This window comes from Chionomys nivalis, chromosome 8, assembly GCF_950005125.1.
Source record: "Chionomys nivalis chromosome 8, mChiNiv1.1, whole genome shotgun sequence".
Lineage (NCBI taxonomy): Eukaryota > Metazoa > Chordata > Mammalia > Rodentia > Cricetidae > Chionomys > Chionomys nivalis.
Genome location: NC_080093.1, coordinates 16273020 through 16295424, shown reverse-complemented (window position 1 = coordinate 16295424; position 22405 = coordinate 16273020). Strand labels below are relative to the sequence as shown.

General features: G+C 47.9%; 1 protein-coding gene across 1 annotated transcript in view; it reads left to right on the top strand.

The window, feature by feature from the left end:
• The window catches only part of LOC130879261 (stearoyl-CoA desaturase 2-like), a 34944-nt gene extending 15015 nt beyond the window's left edge, over positions 1-19929 (top strand). The window contains exon 6 of the mRNA XM_057777565.1: positions 19727-19929. Coding sequence (XP_057633548.1) covers positions 19727-19929 — 203 coding nt within the window. The remainder of the gene's footprint in view (positions 1-19726) is intronic.
• The last annotated feature ends 2476 nt before the right edge of the window (positions 19930-22405 follow it).

Below are 22405 nucleotides of genomic sequence, written 5' to 3'. Positions count from 1 at the left end.
AAGACCCTCAGTATTTACTTATCAGCTAGGGATGTCCCCGGACCTGAGTTCCAGCAGACCTGAGCTTCCTGACACCCTTCCCTTCCCCCTGACACCTTTCCCTTCCCCCCTTTGCCCGTTTGCTTTATAACAGCTTCTGAGGAAATAATAAACGGAACGGCTTGATCAGAAATCCTGTCTTGCCGTCGTTTCTCGTGTCTCGTCTCCTTTCATTCCTCTCCACTAGGTTTATCAGGGACCCCCCGTTCGTATCCCGTGGGTCGGGATTTATGTTAACCTCCTGTACAGTTCCGGGCTCTTCATATGCATCTTAATCTACTAGAAAGGTCTCTTTGTGCCTATGGTCAGCACTCAGTGAAGCAGAGATCTCAAGGACTTTGTTTTTAAACTTATTTATTGTGTATCCAGTGTTCTGTCTGCATGTATGCCTGCAGACCAGAAGAGAGCATCAGATCTCATTATAGATGGTTACGAGCTGCCATGTGGTTGCTGGGAATTGAACTCAGAACCTCTGGGGGAGCAGTCTTAACCTCTGAGTCATCTCAACAGCCCCATCTCATGACTTCTTTACATTATGTTTTCAGGACAAACTATGAGAAACGCCACAGGGTCTATTCTACAACTGCAGTTCAGTTCCCGGGGTATTAGCAAAAGGCTGATTCTTGAACACTGACCGTGGGCAAATGCCACAGGGTCCAGGATCTAAAGAACTGAGACTCTATTTTGGGACTGCAGAGGCAGAGGCGGTTGCCCCCACATCCTGCCCTCCCACTGGGGATACTCAGGGCTTCTCCAAGCTACAGAGAACTCCTAAAGGAGCAGAGTGTGCTGTGCTGACTCATGTTGGCTGTGGGCCCAGGGGACCGCCTGGTCAGAAAGGACAAAAAGGCCCTTTCCCTCCGGGCCATGTCTCATAGAGGAGCAGGAGTAGCCCAGGCCAGGCCGGGCCATAACAAACACTGTGAACCGCTGAAGAAACCAGAGAAAAGAAGGGAATATAAAAGGTAACTTTGTTTATTTCACATATTTCTACTCTGAACTCAAGTGGAATTTCACGACACAAAAGCAGCCCAAAGCGAGCAATTCAGTACATTGGGTACGCTCTCAGAATCGTCTAGCCACCGTATTTTTCTTTTCTTTTTTTTTTTTTTTTTGGTTTTTCGAGACAGGGTTTCTCTGTGGTTTTGGAGACTGTCCTGGAACTAGCTCTTGTAGACCAGGCTGGTCTTGAACTCAGAGATCCGCCTGCCTCTGCCTCCCGAGTGCTGGGATTAAAGGGGTGCGCCACCACCGCCTGGCTGCCACCGTATTTTTCTAAAACATTTTCATTACCCAAAACTCTTAATACCACTCAGCAGTGACATCTAGTCTTATCACCCACAAGCCAGCCTTTCCCCACCCTGTAACAGCCAATGTGAATGCACGTGCCTCGGAATTACACAACTTAGACCCGTGCCTGCCATCCCACTCCCCGCACTATACTTTGAGCAATCACCCACTGTGTAGCCTAAACCTGTAGGGTGAGGTTCAAAAGAAAACTTGGGACAAATGTCTAAGTATAGTGTGTGCCTATTGACATACCAAACAGTCTGCTGGCCTCCAGGCTCAGTACAGTGGCTCCTCTGAGCTCTCCTCACCCCGGTCCCTGCCCTAAACTTCTCCAGCTCCCGGCTTCCTTTCTCCCAGTTTCTCATTCCTTTATAACCCTGCCCTCTTGGCTCTTGATCCCCTTGGCCCTGTCTCTTGCTCGCCCCACCTCTCTCCTCTATGACCTGGTTCTCTCCTGGCTGGCCATGTTTGGTCTACTTTCTCCCTGCTCTGGACCCTTCCTCTGGCTGTACTCCCCTCATATTTACAGTAAACACCTTCTCCTCAACCATAGCTGGGAGTGAGTCATCATGCCCCCATTGCATTCAGCTAACCAAAGCTGGGGCACTAGCTCATCTATGAACTGGCTCCACCTTTTGGCAAGTGTGAAAAGCGCTTACAAATATTTGCCCACAAATATTTGGGCATCGACTTTCTCTCGATTTGGGTACATATCCAAGAGTAATTTGCTTGTACGGGATTCCGCTTAGCTTTCTGTGGAGTCACCAAGCTGCTTTCCATGTCTCGACCATTTTAGTTTCCCACCAGGAATGTTTAAGCATTGCGCTTGGTTATTCTTCAAAAAAATCCCTTTCCTTCTTCCAGGAAAGCCTCCCCCCCACACACACACTCTGCTGACCCCTCACACCTGAGATACAGGGCGGGAGAATCTGCAACTCAGTGGCAGGACTGTCAAAAGCACGAGCTTCCCGCCTTGCCTTTTCCAGAACAGGAAGTGTGGGCAGGAGCAGGGAGGCCAGGCTGCAACCTGCTCAAAGTCCCTAAAGGGGACAGACCTCAGGTATTCCATTAATCCCGGTCCTAGGGCCCTTCAGCACTCGGTGCGGACTGAATACCCCGCTGAGGCCCTCAAAGCATCCTAAGGGAGGAAGGCGGAGGCTGCACGGCTGGCCTTGGCACTGCTCTACCGCACCCAGCGCTCACACCCCTACCTGGCCCTCCGCCAGTCCGCACCTAGCCCAACCCAAGGAGCCGCCCCAAGCTGCCACCCACCCCTCACAGCCCCCGGGGTCACAGGCGTCCACTCTGCCCACAACGCCTGACCCCGTGCAGCCAATCAGCAGCCGCGCCGCGGCTCGGCCCGCGCCAATCCAAAGGCACCGCCCCTGGCCCAGGAGATGCGCGCGCACCTTGCGGTCGCCCTCCCTCCCATTCGGATCAAAGGGAGGGCGTTTGCGGGATGCTGTAACTCTCCCACCCGCCTTGCTCTCGGCCAAGGAAGTCTCGGGTGTGGGCTCTGGTCCACCGCCACCATGGAGGTCTCGGGCCAAGACTGAACAGGGCAGGGCAAAGCGGTCACGTAGAAGGCAGAGTGCCACCTCAGCAAAGCACAGCAAAGGTTGAGTCGTGAAAGCGTGTGAGAAAGCACGCCAGCCAAGTGTTCAGGAGCATTCCAGGCTGATGTCACCAGGGATGAAAGTAGTCGAGAATGTTCGCACGTCAGCTAGTTTGGCCTATGTGTGAGGAGCCGATGTGTGTAGAGGCCACAGGTTGACAGGGTGTCTTCGATTGTTCTTTGTTTTATTTAGTTGAAGCAGGGTCTCGCGAGGCTAGTCCAGCTAGCTTGCCCAGGAATCTCAAGTCAGCCTGTTGAGCGGGCTTCCATTTAAACCGTGTTTTCAGCCGGGCGGTGGTGGCGCACGCCTTTAATCCCAGCACTCGGGAGGCAGAGGCAGGTGGATCTCTGTGAGTTCGAGACCAGCCTGGTCTACAAGAGCTAGTTCCAGGACAGGCTCCAAAACCACAGAGAAACCCTGCCTCAAAAAAAAAACCCATAAATAAACAAACAAACAAATAAATAAATAAATAAACCGTGTTTTCATGTGGGTGCTGGGATCTGAACTCTGGTTCTCAGAATTGCACGGCAAGCACTTTTTCCATTGAGCCATACCCCAAACTAATAACACTCTTAAATACAAGACAAAGGTGTGGCTTTTCCTTTTGCCTTATGCCACAACCTTGAAGATTGGGTCTTAATTTAAAATTCTCCCACTGTGGTCCTTGGACCTCCCACAGGGCAGAGAAACCTGCTTACTCTTTGGGCTGAGGAGGAAGGAAGACTTGATTGGGGGAGGGGGAGGGAATGGGAGGTGGTGGCGGGGAAGAGGCAGAAATCTTTAATAATTAAATTAATTAATTAATAAAAATCAGAAAGAAAAAAAAAAGAAAAAAAAATAAAATAAAATTCTCCCACTGGTCAAAGTTCTACAGCTATAAGTAGTGGGTAGAGCTGATCGCCCCGTCCCCCAGGCTTTAGATCTTTCCAGAAAGAAGTGTCCTGGAAATTATTTTAAAATTCCCCTAAATGAACTAAATTAAAATTATTAATTATTAAAAATCCTCTAACTTGAACTAAATGTTCAATTTCTTTCCCGTATTGGAGTTCGACACCTCATACCAGGCCGGCTCTCCGCGTGGATGTTTGGCGTTACCACCCTCCAGCTCCAGCACGCCAGGCAATGCTCTGAAGAGGCCCCTCACCTACATGCACTGTAGGACCTCAAGAGGACTCTCACACAGTGGGGGTCCCATCCAGATCCCGGATTAGGCACAAAGCACACCAAACACCTGCTTTCACAGAGAGCAGGGAAGAGAAGTTAAAGTGGCTGCTTTGTGACTCAGACCTTGTAGGTGTCACACTTAGGAGGAAAGGGGAGGTCTGTGTTAGAATGGGCGAGGGTGGTGTGGTAAAGGAGACAGGAACAAAGGAAGGGGGCAGGGATATTTATCCCAGAGGGACAAAGGATAGAGAGGAGACAGACATAGGACAGGCAAATGGCCACAAAGGGGAAACCCCACGTTAGGATGAGGTGTTTAATTTTAATTGGGCTTGATAATTAGGTGAACCAAAGAGGCCTTCTGATTGCTGGATTTTAGTAGTCAGCCTCAGGTGGAGGAAGTGACCAAATAAGGGAATAGACCTTGGTGGCTCGCTTTAGAAACGTAATTTAGTCTTTTTAGCCAAGGCAGAGGGACTGGGAGAGAAGAGCAGGCCCACCAGAGCCACAGGGCCAGTGGACGAGAGTCCCTTCAGGATCCAATTCTTGGCACCTCTGTCCGCCAACAGGAAGACACATGCCTTGCTTACTCAATGTTGGTTTGGACTGATCACCACCACAACGGAAAGGCGGGGAAGAAAGAATGGAAGGACAGAAAGGAAGGAAAAGGAGAGAGACCCCATTGGCTTACACTTCCGTGTCGCATTGAGGGAAGTTAGCACAGGAATTCCAATAGGGCTGGAACCAGGAGGCAGAGCTGATACTGACACAGAGGCCCTGGAGGAGTATCACTTACTGGCTTGCACCCCATGGTTTGCTCAGCCTGCTTTCAAATAGAACCCAGGACCATCAGCCCAGGAATGACCGCTCCGCAATGGGCTGGGCTGTCCCCATCAATCACTAATTGAGGAAATACTCCACAGGCTTGTTGGCCTACAGCTGGATCCTGTGGAGGCATTTTCTCCTCTAGTGACTCCGGCTTGTGTCAAGGTGACATAAAACTAGGTGCACACAGAGCAGGAGAAGGGACAGGGTGATATTGATTTACTTGTGATTTTTTTCCCCCAGTACTGAAGTGTAGAATTTAGGTTCCACACAGGCTAATCAGGCACTGGGCCACTGAGCCATATCCCCAGGCTTCTTCTTATTCACTATTTTCTTAATTATAAGGCAGGAGCTGACTAAGTTGCCCAGGCTGGCCTTGAGTCTGTAATCTTCCGGCCTCAATCGGAGGCTGCCTGCCTATTTCCTAGCCCCTTTACAAAAGCATCGGTACAATTAGGAGTGAGTTCTTTTTCTTTTCCTTTTTTAAATTACATTTCTCTGGGGCTGGAGAGGTGACTCAGTGGTTAAGAGCACTGGTTGCTCCTCAAGGGGGCCAGGATTTGATTCCCAGCTCCCACACAGTGGCTCACAACTCCAGTCCCAAAGGATCTGATGCTGTCTTCTGTCCTTGTGGCCATAAGGTGTACAGTGGACATCCGTACAGGTGAAACAGCCATATACATGTGTCTTAGGGTTTCTATTGCTGTGATAATTTACCAAAGCGACTTGAGAAAGGAAAGGGTTTGTTTCGCTTACACATCCACATAACAGTCCATTATCAAAGCAAGTTAGGGCAGGAACTCAAGGCAGAAACTGAAGCACAGCCATGGAGGAAAGTTGCTTATTGCTCCTCATGACTTGCTCAGCCAGCTTTCTTATGCACCTCAGGATCACCACCCAGAGGGAATGGGCCCTCCCACATCAATCCTTGACTAAGAAAATGCCCCACAATCTTGCCAGTCTTATGGGAGCAATTTTCTCAGTTTTTGATTCTGTCGTCTCAGATAACTCTAGCTTGTATTGGGTTAACAAAACAACTAGAACAACAGAAAATAAAATTTTTAAAAAAATTGTGGTGGGGGCTGGAGAGATGGCTCAGTGGTTCAGAGCATTGACTGCTCTTCCGGAGGACCTGGGTTCAATTCCCAGCACCCACATGGCAGCTCACAACTGTCTATCACTCCAGTTCCAGGGGATCTGACACCCTCACACCAATGCACATAAAATGAATCTAAATAAATTATATTTAAAAAAATGTGGTGGGATTGAGGAATGCCTGCTCAGAGGACAAATTGTCGGAGCCAGTTTTCTCCTTCCACCATGCATGCATGGTCTGGGGATGAAACTCAGGTCACCAAGCTTTGTACCAAGCACCTTTTCCTCCTGAGCCATCTTGCCCACCCCATGGGTGAGTTCTTGAATCTCTCCATATTGTTATTCTCCATGTAGTACCCACCTCTTAGGGTCACAGCGAAAGACCAATCAAATTCCAGTGGATAAACAGGAGACTGCCTGCCGTCCTTCCGGTGTTCTGGAAGTATGAGCAAGAGAATGGGAACCAATGGGGACTAACACCCATTAGTTCGTTTAAAAGTCCGTGCCCGCAAAGCATGCCCAGTACATGCGTGGGTGTGGTGATTCCATGTTAGCATGCAGAACAGAATGTGTGTCTACCTTTGGCCAAGCTCCTAAAGGTCTGGCACCCTGGGTTTTTGGGAGTTAGGATGCCATTACCTTTCCTGTTCCTTGCCCGGAGTGCCTGTTAGAAAGACAGGTTACATCTATGTCCTTGGCCCAAAACCACAGCCAAGCTTCTCTTCCTATGTACCTGGGAGAATGGTAGGATTATGAGTGGTGGGCACTACCATGGTTTCTCTATTTGCTGTGTGACTGCTCCAGCCATTCTCACTGGCCTAGAGCAAGCACGAGGGATCACTCTGTCCCCCAGCTCCACAGCACTGGGGGTACATGTATGCAACAACACAATTTTTCCTTGGGTTCTAAGGATCAAAATCTGGGCGTTGTGCTTTCAGGACAAGCATTTTGTCTCTTAAGATTGTTAAAAATCAAAATGATAGCAAATTCATTTATAGTTGGCCTTAATTTGCAATGTATGTTTCGAGCAGCCCCCATTCTTTAAAATACAGCAAGAGCGTCTATTGGTCAATAGCTGAATCTTGTGTTTTCTTTGGGGAGTTGGATTTGTTTGTTCAACATGAAACAAATAATATCAGATGACTTCAGGCTGCATGATTGTCGGGGTTTAAGTAAAATCCTTATTAAGATGAGGCAGTGGGAGCGGGGCGGTGGTGCTGCACGCTTTTAATTCCTAGCACTCAGGAGGCAGAGGCAGGCAGAGCCTGGTCTACAGAGTGAGTTCCGAGACAGCAGGGCTACATAGCGATACCCCGTTTTGAAAAACAAAAACAACAGCCACGAAAGCAAAACATTTATCTTTTTTTTTCATTTACTTAACTGTTCATTGTCTTTATTTATTTATTTATTTATCGTGTGTGTGTGTGTGTGTGTGTGTGTGTATGTACCACATGCACACAAAAATCTGAAGTCAGAAGAGGGTATTAGGTCCCCTGGAACTAGAGTTTCAGACAGTTGTGATCCCAGTCATGTGACTGCTGGAAATTGAATCCAAGTCTTCTGCAAGAGCAGTAAATGCTCTTAATCACTGAGCCATCTCTCCAGTCCTTCACCTAATTGCTCAGCGCTGAGAAGTGATTTGTCGAGCAGATATAGTGAAAGAAGGCGGAAAAGATTAGAAGAGGCAAAAGATCAAGGAGTCTGCCGTGCTGGGAGGGTTACATCTCCTAGGAATGTCAGAGCTACCCCTGAAAGCCTCACCAACAGCTGGAAGAGAGCTGAACAGCAGCAACAGCCGTGCTAATGTGGACTGAGGGAAAGCCCAGAGGCCTCAACCCTACACAAAAAACTAGAGGCAGTAAAAAAAATGCTGAGAGCAGGGGAAATCGCCCCCGGGGAAGAGCACGCCAACTGGTTATCTAATACCAAACAGTCAGCCCTAGGAATATGCATATAAGTAACATTCTGTAGACTGAGCAGGCTGGTTTTTTTTTTTTTTTTTTTTGATTTTTCGAGACAGGGTTTCTCCGTGGCTTTTGGTTCCTGTTCTGGAACTTGCTCTTCTAGACCAGGCTGGCCTCGAACTCACAGAGATCCGCCTGCCTCTGACTCTCGAGTGCTGGGATTAAAGGCGTGCGCCACCATCGCCCGGCATATACATATATATATATATATATATATATATATATATATATATATATATATATATGTATGTATGTATATACATATATTTATGTAACAATGGTTAATGAAAAAAGAGGCCATGAATTTGAAAGTTATTAAAGAGGGGTATATGGGAGGATTTGGAGGAAGGAGAGTGAAAGGCAAAATGATGTATTTATATTATAATCTCAAAAAATAAAAGAAACACTTTAAAGAGGAAATGATTTAAGTTCTCCTGGAAACAAGGCTTGCCATCATTTGCACTTATTTTTGGTATATCATTGGCATCAGTGTTTCAGAAGCAAAGAGAAGAAGAAATTAAAGTTGGTTTTCCTGCCTCTTTTCTATCTCCTGAAGTGAAACACTCTAAGAAATTAGTTCTTGTTGTGTGTCTGCTCAGGGGAGTTGAGCTGGCCTTAAACACCTCAGAGGTAACAAAGTCACTTACCTAGTAAATCCAGGCCGGTCTTTAAAATTCTCCTTCTGTTCTAACCAATGCTGAGCATTCCGAAGACATTTCTCTGCTCATGGCTGTGAGCTGACTGTGTCAGAAAGGTAGACAGATATGCCTGTGTCTTTCCACAGTGTCAGAATTTATTGAACAGTGATAAATACGTGAGTTATTTCGACTCTGTTGACTCTAACTGGCCAGAGAATCCTGATTTTACTTGATAATAGAGACTAAAGGGATCCCGATGCAAGACTCTCAGGATTTTGCTTTTTGTTTGTTTGTTTGTTTTAGGGGGAGGTATTTTAACATGAGTGTTGGGGAGCCTTGTGCGTGTCCACCTATCACAGAGCTGCAGCTGTCCCTGAATGACCTTTGCTGTATGAGTCCCTTGCCTGCTTTTCCTGTGAGGGTAGATAGACTTTCACCCATGGGTTTTATAGCCGTGAATAGCGTCTCTGTTTCTCAATTCTTTGTTTCCGGCTGGTGTCTTTAAACAGGAGCTGGGCTTCCCTTAACCTCTTACCTTCTCTTGTTTAGAAGGAAGCATGCCTGCAGTCTTTCAGCTGGAAAGGTGAGCAAGCATCCCAATAATAACTGTACTTAAACCTTTGTCTACACCTGCTGCTACAGGGTCATCCGGTAAATCAGAATCCCAGCTCATTACATAGGCTATGGTGCCCAGTTCTAATGGTTTAGCTACTTCGAAATCGGAAATATAATCCTATATAGATGTCTACCACTGTTGCTGCGTGTTTCCGAGAGCACTGGTGTTATACTGGCCCTATAAGTACCTGTACGAGAAGGCTTAAAGTATCTGACTTGTACCTGTCTGCTGGGGTTTTAATGTTCATATTGTCAGTGCACCTCGACATTCTCCACACCCTTGGATTGTCCTTTGTAGTGTGTCTGGATGCATGGCAACTATTTCCTGTGCTATAATGTTTAGCAAGTGTACTCCCCCCATCACATGCGTGTGTGTGTGTGTGTGTGTGTGTGTGTGTGTGTGCACATGTGTGCATGCACTGGAGACTGACCCCAGGGTCTCAAGGATGTTAGGTAAAGTCCTTTACCACTGAGTCCAGCAAGTAGATTTCCTGCCCATCATCTTACCTTAATCTTTTTCTTTTTTCCTGTGAAATTCTAAAGCACCAAGTTCCCTCAACATAGAGGTGTGAAGTTTAGAGAATCATTGTCTTCCAGACCAGGTTTGAATAAAATTTGATTTCTTCAAGTAACATGTCTCTAGACACCCTAAAAAAAAAAAAAAAAAGATTGGTATTTTTTTCTTTTCTTTTATTATTTTATTTTATTTTTTTGCTACTTTCCTGGCGATCTGGTTTCAAAGGTTATTTTGTAATATGATGTTGCAACAGGAGCAATGGGGAAACTCAGTTGGGAGGTGACAGGCTGGGTAAGGTAGGTGACAGAGCCCTGCAGCAACAAAGCCTATTGGCCGCAAGGACAAAAAGAACATGTACTCGCTTATATAGGCATTGGGGTTTCCTTTGTCACTAGTGGTGCTCATATTTCATCTCACTCCTCTGCCCCTTCACAGCGAGGTTCACTCGCAACGTTACCTGTACAGTTTCCAGACACTGGTCATCAGGAGATAAACCCCACCTTCATAGTGGGGTTCACCTCAACATTACCTGCACAGTTCTCAGACACTGGTCATCAGGAGATAAACCCCACCTTCACAATGGGGTTCACCTCAACATTACCTGCACAGTTCTCAGACACTGGTCATCAGGAGATAAACCCCACCTTCATAGTGGGGTTCACCTCAACATTACCTGCACAGTTCTCAGACACTGGCCATCAGGAGACAAACCCCACCTTCATAGTGAGGTTCACTTCCAACATTACCTATACAGTTCTCAGACACTGGCCATCAGGAGACAAACCCCACCTTCATAGTGAGGTTCACTTCCAACATTACCTATACAGTTCTCAGACATTGTCCTTCAGGAGATAAACCCCACCTTCATAGTGAGGTTCACTCCCAACATTACCTATACAGTTCTCAGACACTGGCCATCAGGAGATAAACCCCACCTTCACTGTTACTTGGACACAGGGTCAAGGTGTGTGCTTCTGCTTCCGCCTTCCTCCAGCCGTGTGACAGATCAATGTTCCCTCTGGTTCCTTGCATCTGCTCTCTTCTGCTCCCCCATTCTGCTCCTTGCAGCTCTCAGTTCTTACAGGACTCCCCCTTTTCTTTACAGTGTCTCCCTGTAAGGGCCCGAAGGGTGGAAGAAAGGGGTTCTGTTACCAGAGAATCAGCTTGTGATGTCTGTCACCACAAACACCAGTGAGCAGGGATGGGGACTGAGTCGTTAAGCTGTGTTTTACAGAGAGGCAATGTGTTGATACATAGAAGTTTGTCTTACATTTCATCTCTGGACAGCAGGCTGTGAAGGAGCAGGACAAAGTCATTCCAAAGGTCTTGTCCCTCTGATGAGGTGGTCTAGCCTCATCCCTGAGCTTGCCACCTTTCCCCTTATCATCTCCTGCACCTCTCTCTCGTTAATGTATCTCTGCACAGCTGGGCTCAGGACTCAGGACACTGAGTCTGTTAGTGACCTGCGGCATCGCTTCTGTACTCCTCCAGGTGCCCCCTGGACTAGATGAGCTCAGAACAACAAGCCGTTAACAGTGAGCATACTGAGCCATTAATAACACACACATGCATGCAGATTGTTCTAATGGCCTCTTGTTGTGGAATATACATCTCTCCCAACACCTGTCCCTCAGAGAAGATGCTGTGTGACTCTGAAGAAGACACACACGCAGAAATCAAAGATATGTGTGGGCTGTTAACAAGACTACAGGGGCGAGGAGAGAGAGGGCCCCACCCAAGGCGAAGTATGAATCACCACCCTTGTGGCTCTTCTGCCTGTAGGAGCTCTGCCTGGGACCACACTGGTTGTGCCTGCAAGTTTTACATTTGGCTCTAGGCTAACCAGATCCTTGTCCAGAGGCAGTACCTCAGTTTTCTCACTGCCCTTCGATGGGATAGTTTCATGAGGCCGTGGCCCTTTGTTCAGGCTTTCCTACCTTCTTCTCTTTGGTCTATAAGGCTAATTGGGCTAGAAGTAGAGATTAATGGGATTGGCGTGCAAGACGGTGAGGATTTTTTTTTGTTCATGGGGGCGTCTTTTAACATGGGTGTCGGGGAGCAAGCCCTGAGCCCGAGTGTCAGTGCCTTTGTGTGGGTGCACCTGTGACAGAGCAGCAGGTGTCTCTGAGTGACCTTTTCTGTGTGAGTCCCTTGTCTGGCTGCCTATCCTAGCTCTGCCTCTTACAATGAATGGAGTCCCCAGCTAAGAGGCATGGGAACCAACTGCCATTTTGAGCTTAGACAGAAGACAGAGCAGGAGGAGCCTACTGAAGAGGAATGACTATTGAAAGGAAGGAACAGTAGGCAGTCATCCGCAAAGCTATCTGGACCTCACCCACTGGGCAGTCCCAGCTGGTGTGCCCTGGAGGAAGCAGGCTCTTGTTGATCTCAAGTGGAGAGATGTGTAGCTTTGCTGTGCGGGTTAGGCCTCCAGGGTGCAACACATGCCAGGCAACGAAATATTCTTGTCTTTCTTTTCCCCCTAGTTTTTCAAGAGTTTCTCTGTGTAGCTTTGGCTGTCCTGGAACTCAATCTAGACCAGGCTAGCCTAGAACTCATAGAGATCCACCTGCCTTTGCTCCTGAGTGCTGGGATTAAAGGTGTGTGCCACCACTGCACTGCCTGGCTTCACAAAATATTCTTAGAATGAAATAAGGCAGCAGAAATGTCTCATGTTCTACTCCCTATCTAGTCTCCTCTTGCCGTTGTCTACTGAGGCCAAGAGGTAGCAAGGACTGAGTCCTTTCAAATGTCAGTGTTCACTGGCTGCTTCCAGCCATCCTTGGCAGGGACAGGCCAGAAAAGAGAGCCTTTAACAGCCCTCGTCTTCAAGATGCTGGACTAAGAGAGACAACTGTCACTCTGCCATCCACTTGTCCTAAATTAGCTCCTTGGAGGCTCATGGTGTGGGAAGCTGGCACAGCTGTCTGAAGGCCTACAGATGTTTTCACCTCTGACCCACGAAGACTGAATCAGAAAGGGGGATCAGGACGTTCTACAGACCCAGGACCACTTGCTGCTGTCTGGCCGGCAGAGAGCCAGGCTGGACACCTCCAGAAGACAAAGAGTTTCCTACCCCGGTAGCTTTGTCTTGGAGAGTGGTGGAGTAGGAAACGTGACCGGCCAGTTGGTAAGATATCTCAGGACTGCTGTGCCCGGATTACCACCCCCAGAGAGACCACCAGAGAGGCCCAGACGGTACTAAGCAAGGTTTAGTCAGCATAATGCAAACAGGTTTGGAACCCCTGTCTCCAAATGACCCGGTTACAGTGAGGTAGAGAGAGGAGTTGTATCTCCTCTGTGGGGTAAGCTTTTATTTTATTTTATTTTTTTTGGTTTTTCGAGACAGGGTTTCTCTGTAGCTTTGGAGCCTGTCCTGGAACTAGCTCTTGTAGACCAGGCTGGTCTCGAACTCACAGAGATCCGCCTGCCTCTGCCTCCCAAGTGCTGCCCGGCTGGGGTAAGCTTTTAAAGGTGTAGCTACAAAGAGGCTTTTTGAAGCTGCTTTGGCACCGGTACAAGGACTTTTGCTCCCTCCCATCCTGTTAAGTCAGCTTTCTCTTGTTTTCTTGTTATCACCAGGTGGCTGGCTGACTGGACTAAGTGACCTTGTGCTCGGAATCTCCCGCGTAGGAGAGGGGAAGGCCACTATCTTCCTGGGAAAACATTCTGCTAGGAAATTTCTTCTGGCCCCTTTGAGAATAAGGGGTGAGGGTCCCACATGGACCTCTTAGAACTTGGAGGTAGGATGGCTTGGTCCTTTTAAACTTTGCCTCGGGAAATCCCTCAGACACTCCAGCAAATGAAACTGAGAAAATCTCCTTTCTCAGGGAAGCAGTTTTCCCAAATGCCTATTATAATCAACAGAGTGTTGTTTTGGAATAGAAAAATCACTTTGGTTTAGTTAAATTGTCACTTCCACAGAGGACCATGGTGGGAGCAGGCCAGATGCAGGTCGACCGTTCCTCCGTTCCATTTGTGATGGATGGGGAGGCACAGCTCTGTTCCTTAGCTCCTCTGAGAAACCAGAGGCTGAGCATAGGCCCCATGCACCCAGAGCAACAGCCCAGAGGCTGAGCATAGGCCCCACGTACCCAGAGCAACAGCCCAGAGGCTGAGCATAGGCCCCATGCACCCAGAGCAACAGCCCAGAGGCTGAGCATAGGCCCCACGTACCCAGAGCAACAGCCCAGAGGCTGAGCATAGGCCCCATGCACCCAGAGCAACAGCCCAGAGGCTGAGCATAGGCCCCACGCACCCAGAGCAACAGCCCAGAGACTGAGCATAGGCCCCATGCACCCAGAGCAACAGCCCAGAGGCTGAGCATAGGCCCCACACACCCAGAGCCAGAGCAGCAGTCTACGGACAATCTCTCCACTCCTTCCCAGGAGGGGGGTCTTCACATGTGGTTTTTATCTCCCTATAACCCCTTCCTGTAGGTCTCAGGCCAGATTTGATCAGACTGCCTGTGCTTGGTCAACCCCAGCAACTAGGACAGGGACCAGAACATTGTCCCAAAGCCAGGACTGCACTCGCTACCTTTTGGCATTCTGTTGATGGCATGTACTGTGTCTTTGGGGAAAATGTTGGCACACAGAGCCTGCACGGTGACCTACTTACATGCCTACGTTATTTGATGAGCAGCTAGCTTGAGAGAGTGGCAATCAAGAGATGTGTGTTCCAGATCTCTACAGCAGAACAAAGGGCAAGTGGCTCAGCTTGACTGTCTTCACCCCTCACCCCCCTTTAGGCTAGGGCCTCTTTTTGTGACATCCCAAAGAAAAAGTGACTTTGGTCTAGCCTTTGCCTTACATTTTGCAGCTGCTCGGAAAAGCCCAGAGGGAAGAAATGAAGTGGGTCTGCCCTGCCGCTCGGATACCCTCTGAGCACAATGCTACAAAATATTGCTTAACTCTTGGTGTTGCCCCTAGCAGCCTCTCCTTTGCAGAAAAGGAACGAAAAGCTAAATGACCTGAGACATCGCCTGAGAGCTGTGGTTAGAACAGCCACCAGAATGCCTGGATTCTGGTCCCAGGTGCCATCAGGACAACAGGCTGCATCAGAGTACTGTACAGCAGGAAACTCCTGTCAGTGGTTTGGGGAGTTCAACATTAGGTTTCCACTTAGCTCCAAGACTTCTCTTTCCTCCTGTGACTGCCGGGTTCAAGCTTCACTAAGGTGTTTCCATGCAGGCTGTGGTCAGATCCTGTCTGTGGGATGCTCTCTATCGAAACCTGAACAGAAGTAGCAAATCTTTCCAGCTCAGAGGGAATGGAGACAGAGCTTCCCTTGTTTAAATACCTACTCTGTGACTCCCAAGGGAATCCACTAGAAAGAACAGGCAACATTCAGGTGGCAAGAACCTTATCTGCTCAGGGCTTAGTAAGTGCCCTCGGACACAGTTCCACCTTCTTGTTTAAAGAACTGTCTGAGAGCTGTGACTCTCCTCCCACCATGCAGTCTCTTGAAGTAGCAAAGCTATTCCCTTGCTCTGGAACTTTAGGTTGCTTTTCTCCACAACCCTCAGGGACAAGTGAGTAGGTAGGCAGCCCCACCACAAGCCTCTTTTGGATCCAGAGTCTCAGGGACTGTCTGTAGTGGAGATGGGAGGCCTAGGCCTCGCAAACGTCTTGGATTCTCCCAGGAAAGCATTTCCGCTCTTCTCGGTCTCTCCAGAAAAGTGTTTATGAGTGGACCTAAGAACACTGTGTCCACCACAGAAACACAGTTCCTGTCGTATATTTTTCTTTTCAAAATTTCTTTTCTTTTCTTTAGATTTCCTTATTTTCATGTGTGTGACTGTTTTTCCTGCGAGTGTGTGTGTATGCCAGGTGTGTGCCTGGTGCCCTTGGGGGTCAGAAGGCAACGGATCCTCCAGGAGTTATAGACGGCGAGGTTACACCTTATGAGTCCTGCCAATTAAACCTGGATCTTCTAGAAGAGCAGCCAGTGTTCTTAACTGTTAAACTATTGTCCTGGCCTCCTCTGCTTTAATTTTGTTTTGCTTTTTTGAGACAGGATTTCTCTGTGTGACAGCCCTGGTTGTCCTGGAACTCACTCTGTAAACCAGGCTGGCCTTGAATGCACAGAGATCCACCTGCCTCTGCTTCTTGACTGCTGGGATTAAAGGCCTGTGCCACCACCGCCCGGCCCTTTAATTTTAAAAATTCCATCTATTTATTTATTTGTGGGGGAACACATGTCACAGAGTGCATGTGGGGGTCAGAGGACATTTCATGGGGGATAGCGCCCTCCTACTGGGTAGATCCTGTAGGGCCCGGGTCTACCCTTGTTCTTGGGGTTCATCTTGAGGACAGTTTCTGGTCAGCCAGCTAAAACATTCTGTTTGTTCCTGTGCTCCCTCTGCCCCTCCTGGTGATTAGCTGTAGGGCATTGTTGACTCCATCTTTGGTGTGGTAATTTCCCACCTGCCTGGACGGAATTTTTTTTTTTTTTTTTTGGTTTTTCGAGACAGGGTTTCTCTGTGGTTTTGGAGCCTGTCCTGGAACTAGCTCTTGTAGACCAGGCTGGTCTCGAACTCACAGAGATCCGCCTGCCTCTGCCTCCCAAGTGCTGGGTGGGGATTAAAGGCGTGCGTCACCACCGCCCGCTTGGACGGAAATTCTTGTGCAGCAGAGAGGTATATAAGGATTTCCCCAAAGTTGAATAAAGGGCATTCGGCTGATCTCCTTTCAAATGATCCAGGTCTCTTTGTGTGTTCTTTCAATCTCCAGGCCCTTGCCCGACTCGCGTTATGGTACAGTGGCGCGCGAACTGTACCGAGGAGGTAACACAGAATCGGGTGTTACAGATCCTAGGGATCAAATCAAGCTCATTTAAGCTTGATGACAAGAGCGTTTACCCGCTGAGCCAACGCACTGGGGTGGGGGTGGGGTGTGGAGGGGGTGAGGATGGGATAGGGGGGTCCTACTGGTGGGAGAAAAGACTGTGTATGCTCTGACCCCACCCCCTCCCTGCCCTCACACGAATTGGCTGCTGGAACACGGTTGACCAGAAAGCTGAAAAACTGGCGCTGTTCCACGGAGAAGAGTGAAGGAAGAGGGAGCCAGAGGTTTGCAGTCTTTGCTTTTCCTCTCAGAAATTACAAAACAATAGCTGAGTGATTTATTTAGCTCACTGGTCCAAAAATCATCCTTTCAAACTTTCTGAGAGAGAGAGAGAGAGAGAGAGAGAGAGAGAGAGAGAGAGAGAACAGATTCATGGCTTGTGGATTATTGCTCTGTTCTTTTCTAAGCTATTTTAATGAATTAAATGTCATAAATATGCACTGACCTGGTGTCCCCATTTAGGGCTCTTAATCAAGTTTGTATTCTCTGCCAGCTAAAGAATTAAAAGACAGGAAAAGCCTCAGGTGAGACAGGAGCAGCAGGGAAATTCTCCAACACAAACAGAGTCAGCAGTGAACAAGTGAGGAAAGGTTCTTATTAGGGGTGAGAGGGCACCACAAGCATGGGGAGAGAGACCTTTGCCAAGCAGATAGGGGTCTCGGAGTCTGGAAATCCAGTCTCCTCTGGCAGCTAGGGCTAAGTCTTTGAAGGGTCCTCCTCCCCTAATTAGGGTTGGTCAGTTTAAACAAAGACACGCTGGCTGATTAACCCATAACTGTTGTGAAAACACATCCTGGAACCTGTCAGTGGTGGGGTGGTGGTGCACGCCTTTATTCCCAGTACTCGGGAGGCAGGGGCAGGCAGATCTCTGTGAGTTCGAGGCCAGCCTGGTCTACCGGAGCTGGTTCGAGGACAGGCACCAAAAGCTACACAGAGAAACCCTGTCTCAAAATAAACAAACAAACAGACAAACAAACAAACAAACAAATAAATAAATAAATAATTTTGCTCCAAAGCTACATAGAAAACCTTTGTCTCAAGTCAGGTTATAAAGAAGCTAAGCTAGAGAGCTTGAAAGTCTTCTGCCTTCATTACCTTATCCTGGCCCTTCTACCCCATTAGTTGCTTATCAAGGAATCTAACTCCTCCTCCCTCACTAGGAAGGACACAGACACTGTGGTGAAGGTCACTGTCTCCTTCCCTTCAGGAGTGTACCGTGTGTGAGAAGGTGGGCAAAGAAACCAGCCACAGTACAGTGGACAAGGCTGTCTGCCTGAGAGGTCACTGGGTAGAGAGACTGCCCAGTGCAGATAGGAAAGAAAGGGTTTCTGAATGAAGCACTCACCCAGGGTTAGACTTTCCTTAGTATGGGGAAGCAGGGACAGAGGTCAAAAGGGATAGAGTGAGCTAGGGAAGCCAGAACCAGTGCTTCTACGAGGACAAGTCCAGGGCTTGACCGATCATCAGATGCTACTTACATTAGCCTCTGAAATGCCACTCTCTTGTCACCTGGGCTGCTGCCTTATTGGGGGAAGGAGGTGGATGAATAGGACAGCAGGATCAGCTAGAGAGTACCCCATTCTGGTGTTTCCTACTGATCTAAGCTTTAAAGTGTATCGAGAAAATAATTAAGACATACTTCAAGACTCTTTAAGCATGCCACTCTGGAATAATTTTCATCTTGTCATTGTTTTATGACTCTCCTCTCTAGCTTCTGACACCTTCCCCCATTTTGCATGTTCTTACGTCATACAGCCCTCACAAGGAAAACCAGAAGTATAGACCTTGAGAAGCCCTGGCTAGAGTTTCCTCTAGAAACTAGAAAGAGATTTCTTTCTCTTCCTTATTGACTTCTGTATTTGCTCCTCTAGCTGGGGGTATCTTTGTTTCACTATCTGTCTCATTATCTGCTGATTACCCTAAGCTGAGAAGCCTTGAGCATTGTTGGTGTTGGAATAGGTTCAAGGAGAGCAATGCTGCCAATCATTGGCAAGCCTGTGGGGAGTTTCCGCGTTTGTCCCCGGTGGTGCCAACTGTCTTGAGGCAAGAACAACTTTATTTACCTTTCAGCGGAGAGAAGAGTTCACTTTGAGAATTCTCAGAATTTCGCAGTTAGAGGGAATTTTTAAGACTTCTGAGAGTGGTTCTGGGTTTTTGTTTCCGTTTAGAAAACAGGGTCTTTTCTACTTCAGGAACGCCTCTAAGTTGGCCACGTAACTGAAGACCTTCTTTTCACTTCTACCTCCCGAGTGCTCAGACTAGAGGTGTGCACAAGGTCCTATCCATACAACCTAGGGATGAATACAGGGCTTCGTGGGTGTGTGCTGGCCATGAAGGCGAGTACTCCACCACTTGCGCCCAGAGTGCTTTTGGTTAACGTCACTTCCCCCATCAAAGGGTCAAGGCTGAGAGACTCAGTAGCTGGAGCAGCCCTCAATGAACCTGCAGCGGCTGAAGGGGCTCCTTGGCCACTGGACAGCTGCCTTTTTTTCTGACTCTCTGCTGGTGCTGCCCGTGCGTTCTCTTGGAGATCTTACAGGGAACACCAGTGCTATGGGAAAATAAGTTGCTTTTGCTGGGCGGTGGTGGCACACGCCTTTAATCCCAGCACTCGGGAGGCAGAGGCAGGTGGATCTCTATGAGTTCGAAGCCAGCCTGGTCTACAAGAGCTAGTTCCAGGACAGGCACCAAATCTACAGAGAAACCCTGTCTCGAAAAACCAAAAAAAGCAGGAGGTGGTGGCACAGGTGGCACTCAGGAGGCAGAGGCAGGCAGCTCTCTGAGTTTTACCCATAATTTCTCTTCTGATCTGCCTCCTCCCTGATTCTTCCAGTGCCTTAGCTCTTCTAGCGGAACCAATCTCTCCTTTACACCTTTATATTTTGATAGAAACTTTCTTTCGTCTCACGAGGATCCAGGACAGGTCATGGGTAACCAGGGTCTCTGAAATCCTTGTTTATGGGATGGCAACTCATTATTCTAGAGTAGAAAGTACCGGGTCTACTCACCAACATCAGGATTTTCCAAGGTTTGAGGTACACAACAGGTCAGAGGAATGCGAAGATCAGGAAGCTGCAGTCACCGAGCCCCCTAACTGCTCCCCCTGCTTCTCTTCTAGGCGAGGGTTTCCACAACTACCATCACGCCTTCCCCTACGACTACTCTGCCAGTGAGTACCGCTGGCACGTCAACTTCACGACATTCTTCATCGACTGCATGGCTGCCCTGGGCCTGGCTTACGACCAGAAGAGAGTGTCCAAGGCCACTGTCTTAGCCAGTATTAAAAAAAGAACCAGAGCTGGAAACTATAAGAAGGGCTGAGTTTGGCGTCATCTGGGTCGCATTCCAGAAACTATCTGGTCAGGGATTTAATGGTCTAGGATGCTAAAGGCAATTACCGTAACCTGTTGCCTTACAGCGCAGCAGTAAAATGGTCACCAGTGCAAGGTCACACTGACCTTGATGCTAAGCAGATCTTACCTCCTCTTCTTTAATTTCCATTAGTCTTTCGTTTCTGTGGGGTTTTTTGTTTTTGTTGTTGTTGTTGTTATTGTTGTTTGTTTTGTGTTGTTTCTCAAGACAGGGTTTCTCTGTAGTTTTGGAGCCTGTCCTGGAATTTGCTCTGTAGACCAGGCTGGACTTGAACTCACAGAGAGCTGCCTGCCTCTGCCTCCCGAGTGCAGGGATTAAAGACGTGTGCTACCACCGCCCAGCTATCAAGTTGCCTTCCTGTCTTTTCCCTCACTGCCTCCCCAAGCAGCTGCTTATTGCCTTTCAAGTACTGGAGATCAAAAATAAAGTTCCAGATAACCCAGTCCCTTGAGGTCTCTTGAGCCTCAGGCTAGAAAGGGAAAGCCTGTTGGTTTGCCAAAGCCCACATCTTGCCCAGCAGGAAGAGAAAAGATCTTTATTTGGCAGAGGGCTTGGGAAATAATAAGGAGCGAGAGTTAGCCTGCAGGGTAGAATTCATAAATAATGTTGGCTTTGAGCTGGAAATAAGCCGCTAGAAATATCTTCATGACCTAGCCACAGCCTCCTTCTTTCTCTCTCCTGAGCGTGTGACAGCTGGGGATATTGGCCGTGCTCAAGCTTTAACTTAGAGGGCATGAAGGAGAAGCATTTCCTTAGTAGGAATCACAGCCACTGGGGAGTGTGAGGGGGAGGCTCTTATTTTCCATTAACAGCAAGCAAATTCCTTATTTTGTGGTGCAGGAAGTCTGCAGGTTGGGTGTGTCCGGAACTGCTGAGAACAGCTGATCACAAGTTTGAAGAGTCATCTAACGTCTGACATTTTCCTACGCTGACACATTTGTGATAATGGTTGCTGCTCTCAGTGATAATCTGTAAAATTATACAAAATCTATAAAATTATGTGTAAATTATATAATATATATAAAATCTATAAAATTATAAATCTATAAAATTTCCAGACATCCAAAAAGAATAAGTATGCTAGGTGTGGTAGCCCTTGTCTTTAACCCCAACACTCAGGAGGCAGAGGCAAGCAAGTTGTAGGCCAGACAGGGTTACATAGTAAGACACTGTCTAAAAAAAAAAAAAAAAAAAAAAAAAGGCACATTAGAAGGTAGTGTTGAAATAACCCAAAATTTAAGGTGAATGGCATAGTTGACTGGATCCTGAAAATGTCCCTGTGCCTTTAGCTGTTCCTGCTGAGGAAAATGAATTAGAGCAGAATGAACAGGTCACCGTTCCTCACATTGCTGGCGGGTATATGAAGCAGTTAAGATAAGAAACAGCATCCGCAGGCAGCTCTTCAGTTTCTGAATGAAGACATCCAGGAGTTGAGAATTGGCCGAGTGACTAGGTGTCCTATTGAAAAGAGTTTGACTCTGGGCCCTCTCATGAGCCCCGGTTTCTCTGATGTATTATTATCACTGTTTACATTACACGACGTCGTAGCTGGGCATGGTGGGACATACCTGAAATCTGGCACTCCAGAGACGGAGGGAGATTGAAATTGAGAAAGGCTTCACAACCAGCCAGAGCGACTCAGTTTCATGATGCAACTGACTGTTTAGAGTGGCGTATAAAACTAAGAAAGTCATAAAAAGTGGTTATGGCACTGAAAGACGTTTTTCTCCTGAGTTTTCTAACAGCCCAATTTTAGTCTCTGAACTAAAACTCAAAGAGGTTGGTGAGGCTTATGAGCAAGTTCGCCATCATTTTCTTTGCTGTCCGTTCTAAAGCTAATTTATTTATTTATTTATTTTTTGTTTTTCGAGACAGGGTTTCTCTGTGGCTTTGGAGCCTGTCCTGGAACTAGCTCTTGTAGACCAGGCTGGTCTCGAACTCACAGAGATCCGCGTGCCTCTGCCTCCCAAGTGCTGGGATTAAAGATGTGCGCCACCACCGCCCGGCTCTAAGGCTAATTTTACTGTGAGTTTGTGGGGGTTTTCTTTAGTTCTTTTGATTTTTCAAGGCAGGGTTCCCCTGTTTAGCCCTGGCTTTCCTGGATCTCACTATGTAGACCAGGCTGGCCTCGAACTTAGAGATCCACCTGCCTCTGCCTCCCAAGAGCTGGGATTAAAGGCTAGGGCCACCAACCTGTCTGCACTATTTGGGAAGCTTTGGGACTTCAGTGTAGTCTTCAGAGACCTGCCTCTGTGGCCCATCACTCTATCCACTTCACCTTTAACTATGAAAAGGAAGTAGAACCTGCAAAGACTGAGTCATACCCCAGGAACCTACCCGTCCTAAAAGCAATGTGAGGTTAAACTCTGGCAGCAGAAAACAGTCTGCTGGCATTAACTCAAACTTCAAGCTGACACCACAAAGC